Source organism: Parus major, chromosome Z (genome assembly GCF_001522545.3).
Source record: "Parus major isolate Abel chromosome Z, Parus_major1.1, whole genome shotgun sequence".
Taxonomy (NCBI): domain Eukaryota; kingdom Metazoa; phylum Chordata; class Aves; order Passeriformes; family Paridae; genus Parus; species Parus major.
Window position 1 is genome coordinate 11287064 of NC_031799.1, and position 23762 is coordinate 11310825.

Consider the following 23762-nt stretch of genomic DNA (forward strand, 5'->3'; position numbering starts at 1 on the left):
GACAGCTTTCTCCTCCTTCTCACACATGGCTGTGGGCATAATGAGATTTCCATACTTGGCTAAACCAGTATTTTCACAGTATTTTCCCACCAGGAACAGAAAGTACTTCCTGATTATTTGTTTGCTGCAACTCAGAAGAAACACAGTTTACACTTTGGGTAAAATCACAGTTTAATGCTAGGACTAGCTCCTCACTGGCCCCTTTCATTTGAAGATGATCAAATCCAGTCCTGAGTTTTGCACTCTGATGAATCCTGTGAGAAAAGCTGATGCAGATTCTGAGGACTGCTAAAAAAAAAACATGGAAAATCTGGACCTCTGAGCCTACAAGAACTGTCAGTTCTATCCTGGCATGTGTGTAATCCTGTAACAGTCTCCCTCTGAAGCTTATTTTCTGATGTTTGCCAAGATGCATCTTCACTTGGAAACATGAAATTTTTAGGGTTTTTAACTATTACAATTTGAGGTGGGAGTAATTACCCACTGGAAATTAGTACACCTTTGACTTGCAGGAAAAATTCAGATTTCTTCACTACAAAATAAAAACTACAGCTTTTGGGAAAAAGTCACCACAGCTGCATCTGTTCAGACATAACAACTACATGATGGTCACTGAGCAGATGGAAGATTTTTCTGCAAGCCTCTGGGAGTTGCTGGAGATCTAAACAGCAGCATCCTGCAGACAGATGAACAGCAATATTGCCTTTGTTTCTCACACTGTTGCCTGACTTTCCTAACAAAAGTCTATTTTTCATTTTCATTTCTGACTATTTGTACCTCTTTCTATCAATTACTCAAACTCTTCTAAGATTTTTCCACAAGTAGGATGGGTTTAAAATATGAGAGTAGTGCACATGTACACATAGTCCTAGTGGTATACAGCAATAATTAATAGTGCTACATGTGTAAATGATTTATAGCAGAAACTAATAAAATCACTTTTATTAAACCAGTTTATCACAACACTTACATTACAAAAATAACTTCATAATAGTGTTAAATATTCAGTACAAAAGTAAAACAGTTGTACATTGCTCTTAAAATAAAGTAACATTTTTTGTGTTTAGATCTGTTTTTATGTAAAGCAGCTGACCCAGACCTGTTTAAAGACTTGGGTCTGCCTTTACCAGTGATATTTAGTTCTTCTTGACCTGAAGACATATGGAAGAAAAACTACATTTTAAGGAATTCAGCTTCATGTATGCAAGGCTGGAAACAGTCTCCATGCATTAAGAAGGAAACCAATGCAGGCCTAAAACCATTTTAAGTATAACCATTACTATTTTTAAAAAACAAAACCCAACCAGCAACTGTTTGAAAGAGCACAGTGGCTGAGAACTATTCACTTGTCTTCCACATCTGCTATCATAGCTTCAACTGCATTCCAGTCCAGCTTGCTGAGGATGCTCCCTGTGCTTTCAGAAGCATTGTCAGTGATGATGCTGCTGAGAGGAGAGAAACTCATGCCACGCACTGCAGAGGCCTGTTGGGGGAAGAGAAGATGGACTGATCATTGTGCTTCATTTGTGGACAGCAGAAGTGATCCCACTCCTTTAAAACATGTCCAAATCAAGTTATGTGCCTGATTATTCTGCAACAAATGCAATCTATTTTCCTGTTTAGGCCCTCCTTCTGGTGTCTGTTGCCTGGGCAGGCCACGTGCCTATATAGTTGTTAAAAAGAACATTCAATTTCAAGGCTCACAAGAATGACTTTGCTTAAAAAAAAAAAAATAAAATTAAACATTGGTTCTGCTGCCATTTATGTCCCTCTGGATCTATCTCACCCACATGTTTTGAATAGAGAATCACATTTCAAATAAAGTAGAAGTAAGCAAAGTGTTAAGTGGCAAGTATCAAATAGTTTATAGAATAAGTAGGTACTCTACCTGAAACATGGAGTCATCAGTTTCTTGAAGTATTCTTTGGATGTCATCAGGCACAGTCCAAGGACTCACCACGTCTCGATCAGTGTCAAGGTCAACACCTTCTGTCTGAACTGCAGTGGCAACTTGAGGAGGCTTTTGTGTTGAGCTTCTGCTGACTCTGCACTCAGCAGCTGAGGAGAAAACAGGCCAACCACAGCACTGTAATACTTATTGCACTTTTCATCTCAATCTCTTGAAATTCCTTCAAGAACAGAAGCTCCAGGTTCTAGGAACTGAAGCTGTGTGCAAATCCATGTGAAAACAGCAAGCTTTGTTATCTGTAACTGATGTGGGGTTATGGTGAGGAAAGACTTCTGGTTACTTCCAGACTCATGCTCTGGACAGCCTTCCCAGGGCAGAACACAAACTGCAACAGGACTTTATGCATGGTGCCTACAGCATCCAGGTTCTGGGATGCAGGCCCCCACAAAGAGCACATTGCTTGATTATTTGGCAGAGGACTAAACTAAATAAATTCTGAGTTTGTGCCTCTTTAGAAGACACAGAACTTTGATGAAACCCTTAGTAATGATGTGATACACTGGGAAAACAGATACCAAAAAGTGCCAGAAAATCAGAGGAAGATCAATTTGAATATAGAGTTTAAAAAAGTAAATATATGGAATGGAGAAAAATTACTTTTCCACATGAATAGAGGAGAGTCAAGAAAAGTGCCTTTCTGTTTATTATTGCTTCTCTCAATTTCCTACACTGCCAAGTGAAATATATTGACCTTTGACTGTCCAAATTATGCCAACAGTATAACTCTTGTGTAAGGCAGATTAGAATCAGGCCACAGTATTTCCTAAGTCTCAGACTGATTCACTCCTCATTCCTTGATCAGAAATTCTGCTGCTGTTAACAACTACTGTATCTGTTAAAGAATTTGATTAGGAGCAATCTTTTGTGTATCCAGACCATGGACATGGACATGTCCAGAGACAGGCATGGAAAAAAGTACCAATAAAATCTAAAAGGGGTTTATTTGTTAAGACTAGTAAAATTGTTCCAGGCTAACACTATGACAAAACGATATCTTGAATGGATATTGTACAGTGGGATAACAAAGATAACTCCTATTTTAAGGAGCTTGGAGAGTAAGCAGTAGAGAAAGGTAAGGGAGGGGCATAATTCTCATGTCCTAGTCTGCTAATTAACTTTCTCTCTGTGAGCTTGAATTTAAAGATAAAACTCAAAGCCTCTGTCCCTCATGATTTCATAGCATGTATTTCAGGAATTCACTATAATCTAGCACACTTTTTTCAGTAATCTTGAAACTGTTTAGAAGGTAAACGGAGACGATTAAATTATTTCACAAGTTTCTAATTAAAAGGATTTTTACGTGCAGAAGAAATTACGAGTTTTATTCTTCTAAACAAGTGCTGCTTCTGCATCTAATTTCCTGCCCTGTATTATGTAGCACTGTGCTATTGTTCTGTGTAACTTACAGTGTTTAGAAATAACAGGACAGTTTGTAGCATTTCTCAGCCTTCTTCTGGAGGTACTTTTCTGAAGGAGCATACAGGCATTTCCTGGAAAGACAAAATAAGCATTTCCATTTTCAAATGCAGATCAAATATACTCAAAGATGCTGAGAAATCTACAGGTTTGCTGCCTGGATTACACAGTACACTTGCTATTGCAATTTAAGCTACTTGGGATGTAAAGCGAAGTGGTAAGAAAAGGTAACTCTCATCATTTAGCAGGCCAGTGGCAGCAGAACTGCAAAAGCCTCAGGACAGGAAAGAACCTAGGATTATAAATCTGATTTTTTAGAGATATCAAAGCTCCTTCCCCCCAGAAATCCAGCAGTCAGCTGATGATCCTCTTCAGTATGTGGCTTTATTAAATACATTCTGTTCTTACCCCTGGACTGCGTTAAACCAAGAGCTGGAGTGAAACGTTGTACTTTTTGACCAAAGCCAGGTTTGGCAGCAATTCTGCTCCTTTCTGCCAAAACAGGACTGTTCAGATGCCCTCTATATTGAGACAAAAAAAACAACACAACAAAGCTTAAATATTTGCTATAGTGTACCATATACCATTTCTCCACACAAGTCAGACCTCACATGGCATATTCAGAAAAGACATAAAAGCCAGAGAAATCACATTCAACCCTTAGCTTGACTGAACCATTCAATCACTTAGCTGAGGATCAGCATCACACACTGCTTGTGGGGACAATAAGCCTCACCAGAATCCGAACTGTTTCAATCACAGTGAAGATACATCAAACAGGCTTTACAGAGAGACACTTTAGGTCCAACAAAACTCATTAGTTAGTAGTTCTTGCCACTCCTAAATGGAATCCTGCCTGATGTTCTTCAGCATGTCTGATTCTGGCTGAGCTGATGCACTTAAACTTCCCTTGGACACCACCAGCAAGCTCTGCAAGCAGTCAAGCACTGACTACATTCAGTTTAATGCTGTATCCTGCAACTGTACCTAAAAAGGTACTGTAATGAAAAAGAGAAGCAGAAATACTGAATTACAGGATTACCTGAAGTATAAAGTTCTCTCTATAAGTCTGAAAAGCATAAAATATATGTAAGAAGAAAAACTACAATGCAATATACTCCTGGACTACACATATACACACACACACGTAACATTAATGCCATCAAACTGAGTAAATATATCAATTTATAATACTCAGATGCTCTCACCTCCTCAAAAGGCAGTAAGCAAAGTGCTAAAGAAAAAAACAAGTAAAATCCTAAGTAATGAAAAAATTAGCAAGAAAGAGAACAAGTCTAGAGTTTGCACAGCAGAATAAGAACAAGCTTATTGCTTGTTGTTAGATGCTCTTCAGGTCTGTATTGCTGGTTATAGTCCAGTGAAACTCATGGAATCATTAAGGTTGCAGAGAGTCTCCAGTATCATCAAGTACAGCCTTTGATGGGATCACAACCCTGTCAACTAGATCCTGGCCCTGAGTGCTGTGTCCAGGCACACCTCCAGAGATGGTGACTCCACCACCTCCCTGGGCAGCCTGTTCCAGTGCTTAACCACCCTTTCTGTAAAGCAACTGATGTTAAAGGCTCCCTCCAAGATTTGCAGTACTGGTTTTAACAAGCCTGGAACAGGAACCCAAAAGTCCTCTGATCCCAACAAATTGTATCTTTGATTCTGCCAGCATATGACTTTTCTCTCAAGCTAATTCTGTCTAAACTTGCTACGAGATTTGGTGTGGTAAAGACATGAGTAGAACAGAGCAAGTTTAATGCTTATAGTGTTACCCTGTACTAGAGGCCACATTCCTCCTTCTGTAAGCTTGAGGCGATCTTGTGCTGGACAGTGTCCTGTGATCACCTGCCACTGTTTCAGACAACATTTCATTCATCAGGGAAAGTGCCTGTGATATTCTGATTCTGTGATGCTCAGACAACAGGGCTCTGTGGAGAAATAATATTACACATTACACTTCATGCTGTCACTCATTTCACCACAGCTGGCTTGTGAGTCCCCTAGGGGTACATGAAGAACATTTTTTTTACAAGATTTCACAGAAAACATACTCAGCCTTTTAAGAGATCATCAGCAAAATGTTAGAACATTTCTTACCAAAGGGTTTGAAAGAATGAATGAGTAAATGCTGGGGGAAGAAAACAAATGACATTTGGAAAGCAACAAATACAGTCAAAGGAAGAAAAATGTTCAGGGTTTTCCTAAATGGTAAAGCAAACATGAATTATTTATGCTTTTGCTTGAAATTTCATTAATATCTGAAGTTTCAAAAGCAATATAGTTAAAACTATCTCTACCTGTTTCTCAGGACTGGAAAACTATTTTACAAATAAGGATTTTATAGCAACTTACTTGTCTTTTTCTTCTTTCTTCTTCTGGAAGACTCTAATATCCTTTGAAGTAGGATTATGATGCTGTTTAAGAAAGTGTCAAAATCATTAATTAATTATGTACTGTGGTCTCATTCCAGTCTCTCACTCTCAAAATGTACTTACTTGACTTGAAAGTTACTGCTTAAGAAACTCGTTAGAAAAAAACAATATGAAAGCATATGGCCTACCAGGAAATTCAAGTAAGATTGCCTCTATAAGTTTTCAGTCTCAAAAATATACTGAAATCCTGTAGTCACATCTCCCATACCTCATATGCTTAAAATATTAATATTCCTAAGGAGATGACCTCATAGTCAAGCCCAAAGTTTCAAATAGCCTTGCCTCCAGTTCCCTAAAAATCAGTGATCTTCTTAATAAGTAATTTAAAAAACAGGGCAAGGTTGCACTTTGAGTTTGCTAGAGTATAATTTGAAGTCTTTAATTTTTCTTAAAAAAATATCCAAAGCAGTCCAAACCAAACGCAAACCATCCACTGAAATCTGAGAATCCCTCCTCTAATGATTTCAGGAGAAAAGCCCATAGTGAAAGCACCAAGTGTATATGGGCTCCCAGGAAAGGGGAGAAGCAAGACTCATTTTTCTTAAATCACTTCTCTTCACACGAGTGCAGAAGAGCAAACCAGTCCAGTTTGCAAAGTTTGTTTAAAACTGGGGGAAATACTTTATTTCCCACAGATCTGTTACTCCTTCTGAAAGTGAATACAGTTGAATTATTTAGTAACAGGGAGATTGTATATGTTACAGATTTTCTGCTTGGGAGTTAAATAGAGGTTCAACCTGGAAGTATTTACAGCATATATTTACAATATATGTTGAATTCAACAAGGAGAAAGTACAGGGATATATTTGGTATTGTTAGGTCTCATCTTCTGTAACTCCAGAGCTTCCTGTGACTTGGCAGGGTCTTTCCAGGTCCTGAATGCATCCAGATGGAAAATGTGCATTTTAAGACTTAATACTAATTGGAAAGTTCTTTCTGAACTGCTTTTGAATGGGTTTTTTAAAATTTCCTAGTATTTCCAACAGAAAAAATTCCAGTTCAGGTCATAAATATGTTTTTACTAATTAAATTTAAAATGTAAAAAATTCTGGGAGTAGACTGTTCACTGAAATCAGCCTTCAACAAAAAATTTTGTAAGATACTTGACATATATGGCATATTCTAGCATGTCTGCTGACCCCTTCTGATTTTTGCATGCACCTCTGTGTGGGTGAATGATAGTGACAGCTGCCCCCAGTATCCTGCCATGTTTATGAAGGATGCTGGCATCTGAACTCTGCTTTTTCAATTCTCTGGGGGTTTTTGGGAGGCATCTGGGAAGATGAAACAAGGCATAAAGACATCTTAACAACTGCTGTAGCTATCACTCCCTGAAAAACCCATCAGTGAATGCTGCAGCTGTATCCATTACAGTCAAGGACCACCTGCATTACTTTGTAATGGCCACCTGCAGCCAATGGTCCCCACTGCAGCCTGCAAAGAACACTGGTTAATTTACTTACCTGACACAACTATGGCCAGTTCCAGTAAAAAAAAAAAAAAATCATACATGTAGAAACCCAACATTACAATAGGAAAAAACCCCAACTACTCCCAGCCTCTACATTATCTAACCTGAATAATTAACACTTGTATAATAAGTACCAGTTATATTCAAGAGATCTGTTATTCTTACCGCATTCTTTCTCAGGTTGAATGGATGACGTTCTTTCTGTCTTTGTTCATCCAGTTTCTTCAAATATTCTCTCATTCTTTCCTTCTGCTTTCTTTTCATCCATGTTTGTATCTCCTTCCTCTCCTTTTCTGTTCTTTGAGAATGTCCAGAAGCAGAATCAAGAACCCTGAGGGCAGATGTAAACATGAAATAATCTAGCACATCCTGTAAATTTCAAACAATAGCAACTACATGATATAACAAAAATGTTACTAACCCTTTAAAATTCTGCAAAATTTTGCAGAATTTTACTACATAAAATCCTGGTAAACAAGTAATCCCAACGACATCTCCTAAAATTTTTCTTTTACTTGTCAGCTACATTCAGGTAATAAAACTAGAGCTTAAACTGGTGGGAACTGCATCACCAATGCAGCAGACTGGTGACCTGAACAGCTGATATCACAAATTGGAGTAGGAAACAATTGTCAGTTTGACATCTCCCAGGAAAGAACACAGCTGATTTTGTAACAGACAATCAGGAAGGTGCAGAAATCTCCAGCAAGGAGAAGAGCATGACAAGCTGGAATCTGGGGCTGGAAGTTTCTGATCTGTGCTGTGCCACTGGCAGAAATTTCTGTTCTTTCAGAACTGTTTTAGAAGATTTGAAGGTCTGAACAGAATCTGCTGTGTAACAGCAGCTGTGTTCCAGCCTATACCTAGCAGAAGATGGAGCAACCAAATGGGAAGAAAAGAATTTCAAAACCAGAATACTAGAAAACAATTAGAGCATTTGACAATAACGACCAGTAGATTTGTGGTGATTAAAAGCTCTAATACTAGTCCCATTAACATCAAACCACATACTTGCTTACGTTGTTTACAGGGTGTGAACTATGAGAATAACCAGGGTTATTAATGATTTAAGCAACACACAACAAAAAACAGCCATGGTATTACCTAGATATTTTCTTAGCCCGTGCTCTCGCAAAGCCCAGCTCCAACAGAGAGGCGTCACTTTCTCCCACATGATCATTCACAATGTCAGTAACATCACTCGGACTGGTAATCTGCAGGGGATCTTCTAAAGAGCTTGATGTTAGGTAGGGGAAAAAAAGCTGTTACTAAATTAATGTAGAATATTCCTGTAAGAACAACCCCTTTCTTTTATACTTAAAACAACAATATCCAGGCTGTTTTACATAAAGCCTTTGAACTGAATATTCTTTCTCTACATCTCCACTGGGTCAGTACACTTGAGTCAGCTTTGATGAGGACAGAAGGAGCAAGACCTGATTAACATCAGAGGGATGATCCAGAACTCAAATGCCTGAGCTCTGCTGCAGTGTGTGGACATGGCTGGCCCACATGAGGCTGAGCCTGGCAGCCAGGGGCACCCACAGGGTTTGTATTGCTGCCCTGAGGAGATCAAGTTATGGGGTGCTACCAGTTTCAATGGTATCCAGAGCTCAATGACCTTCTGAGCAAGAATCAGTGACAGCACAGCTTTACCTAAATTCTCCCCACTTCTTCCCTCTCTTCTCATCAGTTGCTCCCAGTAAAAAACAAATCTCATAGTTTAGGACTACAAGCTATCAGTGTCTGCTGAAGTTTAATACCTCACACCCATAACCCACCTTATGTAATCACACCCTAACATACTTCAGGCACAATCAGTTCCACATAAAATACTAGAACAATAGGATAATCCATTCAGTTTACTGCTATATTTCAAGCAAAGCAATAAAGATGGATATTGGAGCAGAATGGCCAGGAGGAAAGGAAACCAGCTACTCTTTTCTACAGGATCCAGAAGACTACCAGTAGCTAAAACTAAAAATATCTATGTTAGACCATTCTCTTTAATGCATAGACTCTTTCCAGTTTTGAAATCTTCAGTCTGTTGCTTTACACTTTTCATACAGTAAGACTTTAAAAACCTTCTGGTGATAGGTGGCCTTCATAGAAAACTACCTGCAGCAGCTGCATGTACTTTGCTGAAAAAGTGGCTTGCAAATAGGAGAAATAACAAATGCACACAGAGCACCATCTACATAAACAGCTCCAATACTTGTGACTAGAAAAGAGCTTTGAAAGCTTCTGCAGATTTTACACAAAGTAAATCTAAGAGGCACCACCAAAGTCAGAGCAAATGCCTGAAATTAGCTAACAAAAGGGCTTTTATTCAGTTTGAAAAGAAATGCCTCAATTTTTATTCCACCCTTACAGTCCCCTTTTTGGTAAACTGTCAATAAAACCAGTCTCAAAATACATACCTAGGACGTAGATCTCTGCATAGGTGAGAACCTGAAATAGAAACAATCCTTGTTAATAATATCTTTGCACTTGTACACACACTAATCATACATACATTAAACAGTCTGTGGGATAAAATACAGAAACACTTCAACCTCAATATGTTGACATTAAAATAAATGTTGACATTAAAAATAAATTAATATTGTACATAAGCTTAACAGCCTGTGAGACAACATGTCATTAACTGCCAGATGAGCACAGAGGCTCCAGAGAGGATTAATTAACTGTTCCTGGCTTTTGTGGGTAGTTTTTCTAGGAAGATATCGTCGCTGTTGACAGTTTTCTGCCATGACCAACTAAATGGAAATTATCTGTTTCAATTAATTATACAGTGTTTCATGGAAAATTAATGACTGACACTTACTTGAGGAATCCAGGTACTCAGAAGAAGCTTGGAACTCAGATGCAACTGAAGAGCAGTATGGTTGTCCTGGAAGGAAGAGCACTGCTTCCTCTCCTAAACTAATCTCTCCAACTCAAAAAATTATAATTGTAACTTAGTATCACCTATAGTTTTCTTAGCTTGCAAATAACAAGTTTATACTTAGAAAACTCTATTACTGTTTTCAAAATTTAACTGGGTGTGTGTACTATTTGAGATTTATTTATGCTGTATGCAGACACAGGAACAGTTTTAGAAAAACGGATTGCTGTAAGTGTGGCCATAAAATGCACATTCACATGTTTAAAGTATGTAACATTTTTGGGAGCCTGACTGCATGCAATGCAGGCAATATGCAGAGAAAACAATATAACTGCACTTTTAATCTCAGGCTACAGGTTGTTTGCAGAATGGTTTTTCCTCCTCCTTTCAATGTCACTGCAGTCTTCATAATTGCAAAAATCCATTTACCCTCAGTCTTTAAAATGATTACACCTCATTAAATAATCTTTTAGGACATGAGCAGCAGTTTCTGTACAGAGAAATAAATCAACTGATTTTGCTGATGTAGGCTGGATTTAACAGAAATGTCACCTCTCTAGACAGAGAAGGATTACAGAGATGATGAAGACATTTCAGAGGAAGCTTTGAGTGTTCTGTGATACCATAGCCATTTATATTCACTTAAGTAAGTAAATACAAGTCAGCACACTGATGAAACAGACCCAATATTGACTATTTTCTTTCAGTAACAGTGAATTTGAGTCCAAGTATAATTCACTGCTAAACTGTTTTCAAAGCTTAGTGATATGTCATGTAATAAACTTATCAGAGCTTATCAATGAAGCTACTCTAAATAATGCAATCTATAAAGACTCATGCTTGACTTTAATGAGCTCACTGGCATTACATAACATTCTGTGTAACAGCCATGACGACGTATTACAGCATGAAGAAAAGGTTTACTTATTTTTAAAAGATGCAAAGGAAAAAAATATATAACAAACATTATACCAGAACGTATAGAAGAAGCCAAGGCTGCAGAGGCAGGAGAGTGTGCATCCACTGTAGCAGATCTGGGCATAGGATATTCCAAGTTTAGGCTCTCCTTTTGATCATCTATAACATCTTCAAAAACCATGTGTGTCAAATGATGTTCTGATTCTGTGAAAAAAATAAAAATATTGTGTGGTTAGTGTAGACCAATGGAGAACCCTCACAATCCATAAACTATCACTCATACATCTTGGTTAGCTGCATTTTTAATTTATCTGTCACCTACAACAGCCTGGACCTGGATCAGCTGTGCCTCCCTACAGAAGGGCACTTCCAGGGCTGCGCTGTTTGAACCAGTCCTGCACACACAAAGAAAATGACTGGACCAGGAGCTGCTCCATGTGAGCCTAAAGGACATCCTAAATATCGTCTTACGGATGGATACAGATATAGCCATGACTTGGTTCCACCACCTGGCTTTGTATTAACTCCATAAGTGGATTAGACTATGTTCCTGGCACAGTACAGCAGCTTTAAGTAGGTACTACGTGGCTATTTGTTAAATACACAATAAATCATTCAATACATCTGCTCTGGTAAACTGTTAAACTGATGAAAGATCTTAATAAAACCAGTAGATATTACAAGTCAATATTCAGATTGGATACCTTTCATTTTATTTGTTTCTCTGGTATTTTTGGTTCATATTTCAGTAACACCTTTAAGGATTACATTAAATTGTCAGTGGTAAGTAAAAGTTATTTAAGAAGCATACTCCATGGCAAATTTATTACTCTTCTGTTAACTGGACACATACCAGCACCAATGACTCCAGCAGCTTCAGAGACTGCAGGATGAGCACCAAGGTCTGAATCAGCAGCCATTTCAAAATCTTCTATCAGCTTCACTAACTGTAAGTGAAACCCAAGAACTAGGTAATGATACTTTGATATATTTTTGAGACTTACATCACACACATTTATGCAAAGTCCACTTTAAATATATTTTTCTTGTTAGAATCTTACAAACATTTTAATGCAGTTTTCTGACTGAAAACAAAAAGGTTCAGAAATCAAAGTAGCTCAACTAGATTAATTTCTCAAGTAGACGAATTTCAATCTTCTGGATACTTACTTTAAGAAAAATACATATAAACTCTATTATTTGTTTGAATAGTTTTACTCCTACTGATAACATTATATATTAAAGTAGCTGAAGTTTTTCCTATATGTATTTTATCTAAAACCCACACATATTAAAATACTTCCATCACTTTCATAAGTCTGAAGATTCAAAGTGGAAAATGAAAACTAAAACTTAGTAACCCAGCGTTAGTCAAATTTTTTTTTTGTGTTTTACATAATTTTACTGAGTCTTAGTCTCAAAAAGAACAAATCTCCTAACTGATATGTAATACATGAGAAATTGTTATAAAAGGAATGACCAACTAGTATGAACTCAAAAAAAAAGGAAAGAAAAAAAAAAAGCCATTTTCTTCATGATTTGGCTAGATACCCACAAGTTTTAAAACCCCAGTGCTATGAAATGCTGAAACAAGTACAGGATATGTCAAGACTTTTTTCCCCTCCGGGCTTTAAAAAAATCTGACTTAAATAACAACCTTGATGAAGAATGTAAATGATTAAATAATCCACCTGAGTGTAATAACTGTGTTTAAGTGACACAATGAGGTCTTTACATTTCTGTGAATCACAGATTACCCTGAGTTAGAAGAAACCTCAGATTAGAAGACCCTTAGATTAGAAGAGATAAGATCCATCAAAGCCCAATTTTATTTTACTTCCATATAAGGATTTATAAAGATGGCAAAAATGCAAATATTTTATGAAACAAACTGGATCAGGTTCCAGAAACAGTCACACAATATTTTGCAGAGGCACAACCACTGAAGTCTTTGCCAAAAAGATCTCCTGCTACAAAAATGAAATATGTTCTGCCCATTCACTAGTAACATCACCATTCTGGTGAACATTTGGTCCATTGTAAGCAAACACGTCAGCCAACAGATTCACCAGTAAATAAAAACATTATATATATGTATATACATATATATATGTATATATATGTATATACATATATGCAAAATTTGTATTATAATATAGATAATATCGATATATAGATATAGATATATAAAAATATATATAATATTACAAATATATAATAAACATACTATATGATATGTAATATCATTCTCAATATCTCTCAACAGATACTAAGCAGATTTGAGAACACATTGTTCCAAAATGTAGCTCTTGTCTTTTGCTGAAAACTGTTTAAAATAAACTGTTTAAAAACCAATAGTTAGCACTCACCATTTTGCTATTTCTGAAATCCTGCTCCATACTTTCTACTATGTTCTGTAATGTCTGTAATTGCATATCCATTTCTTTCTGCTTTGTGGAAAAGTATTCTTTTTCAATTACTTTGGATGGAAGCCCTGAAGAAGGAAGGGTTCCTTCATCTTCATGTGCTATGTTCCAAGCTACAGTATCTGTAGCAGAATCTGAGTTATCTTTCTTTTGCAATCTGTTTGACACATTTTTCTGATGATCATCTTAAAGTTAAAAAAAAAATAGGAATGCACCAATATTACTGAATAAGCCACAAGCATTAATTATTATAAAAATTAAATATTGCAAGTAATTAGGCACAATTAAGCCATACCAAAGAGGGTGTTTCAGAAGGCAAGAATCATTACGAAAGAGGCCAAATGTATCTATGTTGACGTTTAAGACTAAAAAACCACAAGGTTAATAGGGGAAACTGCAGATTTTCTATGGGAGCATTACAACAGAAGAATATTACTTTTTCTTGGATTTAAAACTAAAATGGTTTACCTTGCTTCTGAAGTGCCCCAGGCGGAGCTGCATTAGTAACAGAAGCTGCTGTGTGATGAAGTTTTGCAGTAGGTGGAATTTGAAGCTTCTCATTCTGCTGTGCAGCAGCTATCTCTTCTGCAGACTCAGGTATCACGGGCAAATTTCTAAGGATGTCACCGTCTTCAATGTCAGTCACACTGACATATTCCCTTTTGTGCTAAACAACAAGACAATGAAGAATTATCTTCAATAATTATCTTCAGTATGTGTTTTGAATGAGCTGTTTTTAAGTGCACTGTTCACCATTTCCTGTGCTTACCTCCTTACACTTGTAGGTAAAAGGCTTTTTGTTTTGGGAACAAAGTAAATACTATCTTCCCTACCATATTACACAAGTAACTCATGCAGATACAAAGAACCCAAATTCATGAAGATAAACAGTATACTTAAAATGCATTTCAATAGATTAGATCACTAACCAAATCAGGTGCATCTGACAGAAAGGATGGTAAAGGTTTCTCATTCACTTCAGTGGGGAAACTCAGGTTTAAATACATGTCTGGCAGTAGTATCACAGAGGAACTAGGTGATTCTACAAGGAAATAATATTAGTCAGTATTATATTTACAGTAAAAGCCACAAATCCTTCAGACTATTAGGAAACAGCTCTGCATTCTCTAGAAGATAAGAAAAGCTTTGACTAAGCTGCCATCTAGATTGCTATTAATATCCAAGTCCCTCCTACTTAGGTAAAAAAATAATCTGCATCTTTACTTAATCCAAAGAAATTAGATTACTTTAGATAGAAGCCTCTAATAAAACTATCTGCAAATGAGTCATGCCATGTAGTAAAATTATCTTCAAATGGAAAAACACTGTTGAATTTCACAACTATGGAAAAATTACCATACCTTGGTAGCATAGGGAAAAAACTTGGGTACTGAAATCTATGTAATGTATTTATGGAACAATGCTACTGCAACTCAATTTCATGTGATCTGTTTTAACATCTGACTGATCAATTCATTTAGACTACATGACACTAAATCCCAAAGATTAAGTGGGCACTAAAATCAAGCAAAATCCACAAAATAAGGATGGGGTTTCAGTTCAGTCAGATTCACTTCAAGTCAAATAAATTAGCACGTTATCTACATGCTGCATTAATCTGTCTCAGGCACAAAACCCATGTTAGAACAGTAACACTTTTATAGACTTCCCAAACAACAAATGAAGTGCAGAAAGACTGCAGCTGTACCTGATGCAGGAACAGATGTGACCAACTCATTGTTTTGAACTTTGGAGACCTCATTTCCACCACTGATCCCAGGATCCTGATATGATGTAAGCACTTGATTGGAAAAAAAAAAAAAAAAAAAAGAAGATCAAAATGCATGAGTTTAAGGAAAGTAAAGATAACAATGTCATTATCTGAATGTAGGTTTTTCATTTGCCAGTTAACAATCAAAATCGTGGGAAGAGGAAAGGAAACGATTTCAGTCAAGTATGCAACATTGTCTAAAATGCATTTAGATAAAATCAAGTTAAAACAAACTTTCAGAAAAAGTCACAGCAGAACTGACACAAAGAATAAGAAGACTCTTACATAATTGTGTCAGTAATATTTTTAGTTCTAATTATTTTAACTACTGCTTTATAATTTATATTCCAATGTTTCCTGGTTTAATTCTTTTTGAAATAAGAAATGAGAGCACAAAAAACTGCCTTCCCTTTACAAACTTTCTGCATTTTGAAAACTGTCCAAATATCACAACTAATCAAGAAGCAACACCAGAAAAGGTTGGTCTCTGTAGATCACCTGTGTAGCACTTACCTGGGTTAGTATTTGTACTTGCATCTTGAGTTTCTGCTGGTTTTTTTCCTACAGAAGCCAAATAATGTAGATCTGCTGAGACAGAACTTGCTTTCTCCATTGCATCTAAAATGTGATAATATAAAACAGGTGTCTATTAATGATATAAAAATTAGACATCTTTGAAAGCAATGATACTAACTCACAACTATGAGCTTCAGCATTTTCTTATTTGTATTTCTAACAGGTAATTTTAATTCTTCTCTAAGCATGCCTCATAAATGATTTCAAGAAAAGTTCATGCTATCAACTTTATGTGAATATACAACTCTCATTTATAATGTTACACTGAATTAAATCAAGATTCAGTTTAGATATGTGATTTTAAATCAAATATTTTAGTATGCTGAGCAGTAACAGTTTGCTTCACATTCTAACAGGAGAAGAGGAATAATTTTGACATGTATGTCTTCATTTCTTTATTCTTTCCAGAGTTTGTATTTCTTTAAGGCCAAATCTCATAGAATGAATTGCATTTTGTCCCATGACAGAACTGAGTATTTTCATGAATTAATATATTATAAGGAAATATTTCCATAGGCATGGTTTTCACATTGCAAGCTAGAAACACTGCATGCATTGAGTTTCTTTTACAAGAACTCTAAATGTTTGTGTAATTAAAATATGCAGGCAAAAAATATTCGAAAAATATCTTTTTAAAATAAATAAAAAATTTAGGATTTGAAATGTTCACAGAATTATTTTGATTAATCACATGAACAGAAATCACTGTCAACCGCAGCTAATTAAATTAACATGACATACTGTTATTATTTCATTTACTCAATTGTTTATAAACATGAATACAAGACTATCACTTATTTTGAAGAAAAATTAAAATACTTCTAAAACTTTTGGGAAAACTATTCTGAATCTTCAGATAATTCAAACAAGATCTTAAATTTTCTTGCATCTCTCTCCATATCAATCCCCTAAAAATACAAGTATCTCCCAAAAATTCTGGACACCTGTTGAACATCCTGAAAGGCCTGGGGAAAGAACACATAAGTCAGCAAGCTCTATTGTCCACAGACCATATTATCCTATTTTTAAACATGCTGATGATTGGAGAGTTTTGCTGTGAATCCTAATAGACTAATGCCCCTTGTTTTGTTTTTTTTTTTTTTTTTAGTTGAGCACTCAAAGCTTTAAAAAGACTTGCACTTGCCCATTGAGATGAAAAAATCATCTTGAACATAAGATGTCGATTTCGGTCTGTGATCCTAATATAAAGGAAAAAAAGAATCATCTTTAAAAACAGTTCCAGTGAAGATTAAAGTCTTTCTTGGTGATGTTAACTATCCAATATACCTCATATGAGTAAACATTTGGAGAAAAAAAAGAAGTAATTGTCACTTGCTTTTCTCAATCCCTTTTTTAATTCCTCTGATCCATTCCAACTTAGTGGAATTTACTGACTATATAACATTCTCTCGTGTACTTTGGAGTGACATGCAGTAACACAAATTTCTTATTCCTCTTTGAGTCTATCCTACCCCTGCCATACTCTGACTAAAATCTCCAGGTCTGGTGAGGGTCTCCAGCTGCTGTGATACAGTGAGGTCTCAGAGGAAGTATGGTATGGACCAGAAACAGAGCTCTGGGTAGTGATCCAGCATTAAATTGATAGTGTTGTAGCTTGAAATTTGGTACTTGAAGGATAACCCTAAAAAGATATTAAAAATGCCTAATCAAAACACAGCCTGATGAAGGCTTTCTTTTTTCAGTGTCTGGGCTGAGATGGAACTGAGATCCCAATGCTCCACATCCTTACTCTTATACTGTCATCAGTCCAGCCTTGCATGGAAAGAGTAATGCCTGGGTCACTTGTCCTATCATTACTACTAGGAAAAATATGTATTTTTTTCATTTTTAACATTTTTGTTTGTATTTACAAATCTACATACAGACTTATATACTATCGAAACAGACAAGTTCATGTTCCAGGACATAAAAAAACAATCTTGGAATCCTTCATAAAAATCAATCTCCTGTTAACAGGAAATGCAAGTATATGAAATAAAAATATGCATACTGTTTCTAGGCTAGAAAGGCTGGAAGAGCTATTATTGTTTGGTTTATAGTTTCCTGCTTCTTTCTTTTCTGCTAATACTTGAATGGAAAAGGATTAAATAAAAAAAAATTCTATACCCCAGTCTCTGATTCAGTAACCACAGCTGTGTCACTAATATTGATGATGGAGTCATCTGGACGGAAGGACACACTCGGTTTCTTCTTATCCTCCTTCTCTTTCAGTTGTTTCTTACTACGCCTCTTTTTACTGTCAACATATTAATTACAGATAAAGAGTAAGAAGTGCTCTGAAATAATAACAATACCTATCATCATTGTTTTCTAGGAAGGATTACTATTAAGAAATAAACACTGAAGCAAAGACTGGAAAAGATAAACAGGTGCTGCATAAAGATCTGTTCAAACCACAATTTCTGCCTGCTTGAAATCTACATGAAAATGTTATAGGAACCCATAAAAATACCAACCATCACACTAAAATCAATTAATTGTCTAATAAGCTATTTATATTAAATATTACAAACCACATAATTTTTCACATCTATATCTTGTGTATAATTAATAATTACTACACAAAATGCTTATAAAGAATCTGTAAGAAGCAAACTTCAATTTCATAGCAGTTTTCAAATTACTAGATGACAAATATATTCCACAAGAGCAACTGTAGCTTCTTCTTAATATATGACAAGTAGATTGTGTGACAGCAACTTTAGCTTTAAGCACTGAAGTCAACAGCTACTATTAAAATGTATTCTAAACTCTAGCTACAGTTACTTGTGTGGCAAATTTTCACTATAAGAGTGAAAAACTATTCTTGAGCCTCTGCTCCAAAATGACATAATTAATAGCACTGTAACTGAAAGAAACCAAGTATTCTATTCCAGAACATTCTATTAGCATTCTATGAGAACTGAACAAAGATATGTAAGCAGCTTAAACAGTTTTAACTGTCAGTGCAATTAACATCAAATAGATTAAACTCTGTAAGTTATAAATCACATACCTAGCAAAAATCCCAGCTTCAGTAGGAATTCTATTAAACACTGTCTGTATTAAAAACAGCCTACATAAATTATACTTAAAGAGCATATAATCATTTCCTTCTTGAAGATCAGTGACCATATGCAACCCAGACAGCAGTCAAATATTCACTGTGTAAGGAGCAAAGCATTTCCTAAAGAATGTATAGCAAACAGTCAGAAGACAGTAAGACTTTAAAACACAGACAGTGGAATGAAAAATATCCTCTTGAATCTTCTCCCTATCAATCTCCTAAAAGCAAGAGCTCCTCATGCCCTAGTGATACACCTCTGTTGTGTCCTTACTAACATTTCCTATTTTGTTCCCTGCTGTGAGAATACATTCCTTCTGATGTCAAAGCTAGAAGGTACAGGTTACCAGTGAATCTGTCAAAATCAAGTTCCACTTTAAAAATTTAGCTTGCCTTTTTCTACTGTTCTGCACATCTCTAAGTTCAAATGGCTCAACATCAGTTCTTAGTAGATGGATAGCTTTGGTTTGGCCTTGTCCAAAGGAAGTACTGGGCACAGAATGATGCTTGTGGCGTTGCTCAAATGCAAGGAGATCTTGAAATGGGATGAGTTTTGGTGCCTAAGAGAGTTCAGAGAAAGAGAAAGAAGACAGAAAACAGGAAGGGGGATCCCAGTCAGATTGGATGAAAAAAGTAAGTCCAGTTTGGATTTCAGTTACACAAACAAAGCTCCTGTAGCATTTTGTACAGAATATGGAAATGGAATTTTAATAGCATTGGACCAGAACAATCTGTACATGTGTAAACTATTTTCTAAAAATTAATTAAAAGGTATGAATTTTTTCCACAGAGCTTATTTCACTAACATCTGCATTTCTTATGTATGTAGGTCAGGGTTAAGTTAGGAACCATTTAATGTAGACAACAACTGAAGAAGCACCGTTCAAGGAAAACCATTTCCATTCTTCTCAACTAGGATATGCAAGCTTGTAAGTCTCTAGGAAATAACATTTTTCAAAACATCAGATATTCAGCATCCATAAGATTTTCTTACCAAGCCTTTTACCATTCCATTTCTGCCCTGCAAAAAAGGATTTTTCACCGCATTCTATTTCTCTAAATAATTCTATTATAATCTCTGGGAAAAAATCCTATTTTTTTTACCATACAAATATTGTCCAGCATTTTAGATAGTAAATTCTTTACACTCATTGCCAGTGGGCTGAACATTGATGAACTATGTAATGTATAATCAATCTAATGTAGTTAAAACACTTTCAGGCTTGCAGTCAGCCTCATAGTGACATGTCAAAAAGCAGGTAGCCTTAGTTCTAGATGCCTCCTGGCACCTGTGCTGAACAATTCCAAATTCCACAGTCTGTAAACATTAACTTGTGATGAGTAAGAAACCATGAAACTGATAAAAACACTACAACTGAGAAAAATATATTATTAAAATCCAGTACCTTCTTTTTCTGAGGTAAATTAATCTGAAGTAGTGATATTCCTGCATCCTGTAGTGTTTCTCTGGAGTCGCCATCCTTTTTTGGAGGTTTAATAGGTATTAAAGTAGCAGTGACTGGCTGCCTTACAGCTGGTGGAACTCTAGGTATTGGATCAAGCTGCAAGTGCAACAGTGGAAAAGCGGCCAGATTCTGAGTTGTTGGTGCTTTGAACACACTCACATTTGCAGGGAGTGGTGCCTGAGGTGAATCTTCTTGCTGTCCTTCACACTGATCTGAATGCAGATGCTTGGGAGGCCCCTTATGCACTATTTCTGCCCATCTCTCCTTTTCCTCATGCATTCGTCTTGGAATCTCAGGGCTGTATCTACTTCTGTGGAAATCTTCTGCCTTACTCTTTCTTGGTCTGTATGATGACTGATGGTTCCATACGGAATCTGATGAACTCCAAGCTACTTGTGGTACTGGGGATGGTCTGGAAAATGCTAATGACATTTCTGTTGGATGTAAAAATGCTGGTTTGACATGATAATTTGATTCAAGCTTAAGCAAAGGAAATCCATTTGAGTAACTAATTTTTTTTTCAATAGGGATAAGCTTCATTTTTTTCTGGATGCCTGAGGAAGGAGCTAGGAGATGAAGTGGTTTCGTAGGCACTGAAGAATGCAAATCTTGGGATGGTGACATTAATCCCATTTCTTTGCAGTTTATTTCAAATAATGTTAAAGACGTACTTGTATCCAGATGATTCTAAATGAGAAAAGCAAACAAACCAGCATTTACATATCAACCATGCACTAAACATGCACAAAAATAGTTCTGTCTATACCAATCACAATGAACACATTCTCTAACTCATCAGGATAGATAACATACCAGATATACTGAGCAGTCTTTATAAAACACACTTTGATGTACCTACTTTTATTTGGCGATCGTTGCTTTCATCTTCTACACTCTTCCTTGGCTGAACAACAGAGCTCTCTTGACCAGTTTTTCCTTTTTCTTGAGTAGGCACTTGTGATTCTGGAGAAGTATTGTTTTTAGCAGTGTGTGCAAGCTGGCTCCCTGCCAGGTGAACGGATTGATGCTGTTGTAACATTTGTTGTATATTTGGCACATTGGTAAAGGATGACTGCACCATTTGCATTAAACTCATGAAGTTAATCTGCTGTAGCTGAATACACACAGGAACAAAGTTAACAATACCAGTAACTTTTAACAGAAATCTCAGCAAAAATGTCTAGGCTATCTTACAGCTGTTCCCTATCAGGTGACAAAACAAACAACATCCCAATCATGACTCAATTATTCAATTTATTTAATTCATTTGTATAATTGTTTACTGTACTGTACTTTCTTGTAAGATAAAATAAATACCTGCCACAGACAGGTTATGCCAAAGCAAGACAAATGTCTTCACTTTTTTGTGACATTTCAATAAATGTAAGGTTACCTAAAACTGGCTCAATGTACTACCACCAGTTAAATCCTAGTACAGCTGAGAAGTTATTACAGCATCAGATTTTTTCCAAGTGTGAACTATTAAAGGGCATCCACTTATGTGAGCTAAAACACACTCAAACATCTACTATTATATCACTCATTTTCTTGAAATAAAAAGCAAGAGTTAAGCCTAAAATAAGTTTCACAGTGGAACTAGAAATCTCTTTCAAGGACAACCTCATATAGAAGGTCTTTAAAAGAGTAATTATTTCTATTTTTTTAACAATATAGTTGGTACCATGAAAACTAAAAATAATTAGATGCTCTCACCTGAACTAATTTAAACATTTCATCTTGCAGCATCTGCTTGACAGTTTCTGACGTGTTTGGTTTCTCTTCTCTAGGGACTTCTTCCTTGACTTCTTGCTTCTTTGCACAAACAGAAGTACGGGAGGCAAGACTCGACATAGTTGACACAGCAGTCCGAGAAGGCTGAGAATCACTTACAGACATGTCTGCACTAAAGAAAAAAAAGAACTATGAAAAATATTCAGAATTCAAAACACCTATAAAAGACTGTCTTAAATTAATCCAGAAAAATTTTAAAGATACTTGTCTATTTTAAAAATGTAATTAATTTGTAGGAACAACTTAATAATTAACACTGCACAATCTTGACCAGAGAACTTGTAGGATATATTTCCCGACACTTCTTAAAATACCAAATGAAAAACAGTAGTAAAGATGTAAGTTCTATCTGATTTTGTAGCCACAAAGTGTACCTAAAATAATATTCTCACCAGAGATACAGGTAGTAAATGATGATTTGACAAAAAGGACAGAAAGAAGGCCTGGTTAGTCATAAAGTCAAACAGCTGATGGAAAATGAAGAGGAACATTCTCTCTCTGAAGAGGCAGAAGGTAGATTCACCTTGACTTAAAGTAATGGGCCTTTAGATATTTGGGCTTAAAAAGTAAAAAGATTTCAGATTAAGGAAAATAATTTTAAATTGGAGTAATATGTACAAAACATTACATCTTCCCAGTGATAACAAGATCTTTCAGTAGGTAAAGAATATTAAGTACATGAATTCCTTACATGAAGAAGAGAGGGTTAGGATTTACATTCAGCTATAAAGAAACTGAAGGATTTTACTTATACCAACAGAAATTGACCCAAAAGACATTCCTCTGTTTAACAAAAATGCTGACTTTGCTATGGATACAGACAACCCCTGGAGAACTTTTCAAAATTTTACAGGATGGCCTCCAAGCATGTGAACAAGCAGAAGCATAGAGCAATGCCTAATGAGTAACAGTTTTAGATACATAATAGGTGTGAAGGGGCATATGAAGGCAATTAGAATGTCCAAGCATGGACTGAAATGCCAAAAGTTTAAGTAAAATTTGTTTTGAAAATAGTTGGCAGGAGAAGTTCAAGAAGGGAAAGAGATTAGAGACACATGAATATGGAACCCAAAGGTATGTGTAGTTCATATTTTCCTCTAAAGTGAAAAAAGCCTCATAGAGGACTCTTTTAGAACCTGAGGCTGACTCCTAACTGCTTTTCCCAATTCCAATGTTCCCTTTATTTTGTATATATTTTTGTAAATCTATCAGTTGACACAGGATAGATGCATTTTAATAATTAAAATGCATATATAAGTTTAAATATTATTGTTCAGGTGTTCTATATAATCAAATATCTTCCATAGGAATATTATATAATGAATTCTGTCCAGAACCAGAAAACAAAACTGTCACATCTCTTTGAAATCTGGTAGCTCTGAATTAACATTTGAGTCATGTGATATTCCAGACAACACTTGAGAGTGTATGATCCAGAAGGATTATAGCACAAAAACATATAGGAAAAGCTACTTAGTTTGCAGGTACAATACACTCTACGTGCAAATATTCTGCAGTCAAATCTACACATCATATTACTTCAAACCAAAATATTATTTTATTACA

General features: G+C 35.9%; 1 protein-coding gene across 4 annotated transcripts in view; it reads right to left on the reverse strand.

Annotated features, from left to right (window-relative positions):
• Positions 1 to 907: 907 nt before the first annotated feature.
• The window catches only part of CPLANE1 (ciliogenesis and planar polarity effector 1), a 57855-nt gene continuing 35000 nt past the window's right edge, over positions 908 to 23762 (reverse strand). For 3 of the 4 annotated variants that reach the window (XM_015653608.3, XM_015653607.3, XM_015653605.3), the window contains exons 33-55: positions 22119 to 22308; positions 21265 to 21519; positions 20346 to 21092; positions 19333 to 19499; positions 18003 to 18132; positions 17020 to 17074; positions 15813 to 15917; positions 15237 to 15329; positions 14458 to 14570; positions 13997 to 14195; positions 13472 to 13713; positions 11956 to 12049; positions 11157 to 11306; positions 10125 to 10235; positions 9718 to 9748; positions 8402 to 8533; positions 7463 to 7628; positions 5747 to 5808; positions 5167 to 5322; positions 3794 to 3906; positions 3376 to 3459; positions 1889 to 2058; positions 908 to 1483 (exon numbers count right to left, since the gene is read on the reverse strand). In XM_015653608.3, coding sequence (XP_015509094.1) covers positions 1343 to 1483; positions 1889 to 2058; positions 3376 to 3459; positions 3794 to 3906; positions 5167 to 5322; positions 5747 to 5808; positions 7463 to 7628; positions 8402 to 8533; positions 9718 to 9748; positions 10125 to 10235; positions 11157 to 11306; positions 11956 to 12049; positions 13472 to 13713; positions 13997 to 14195; positions 14458 to 14570; positions 15237 to 15329; positions 15813 to 15917; positions 17020 to 17074; positions 18003 to 18132; positions 19333 to 19499; positions 20346 to 21092; positions 21265 to 21519; positions 22119 to 22308 — 3706 coding nt within the window. In that variant the 3' untranslated portion in view covers positions 908 to 1342. The remainder of the gene's footprint in view (positions 1484 to 1888; positions 2059 to 3375; positions 3460 to 3793; positions 3907 to 5166; positions 5323 to 5746; positions 5809 to 7462; positions 7629 to 8401; positions 8534 to 9717; positions 9749 to 10124; positions 10236 to 11156; positions 11307 to 11955; positions 12050 to 13471; positions 13714 to 13996; positions 14196 to 14457; positions 14571 to 15236; positions 15330 to 15812; positions 15918 to 17019; positions 17075 to 18002; positions 18133 to 19332; positions 19500 to 20345; positions 21093 to 21264; positions 21520 to 22118; positions 22309 to 23762) is intronic. The other variant, XM_015653610.3, reaches the window with a different exon arrangement.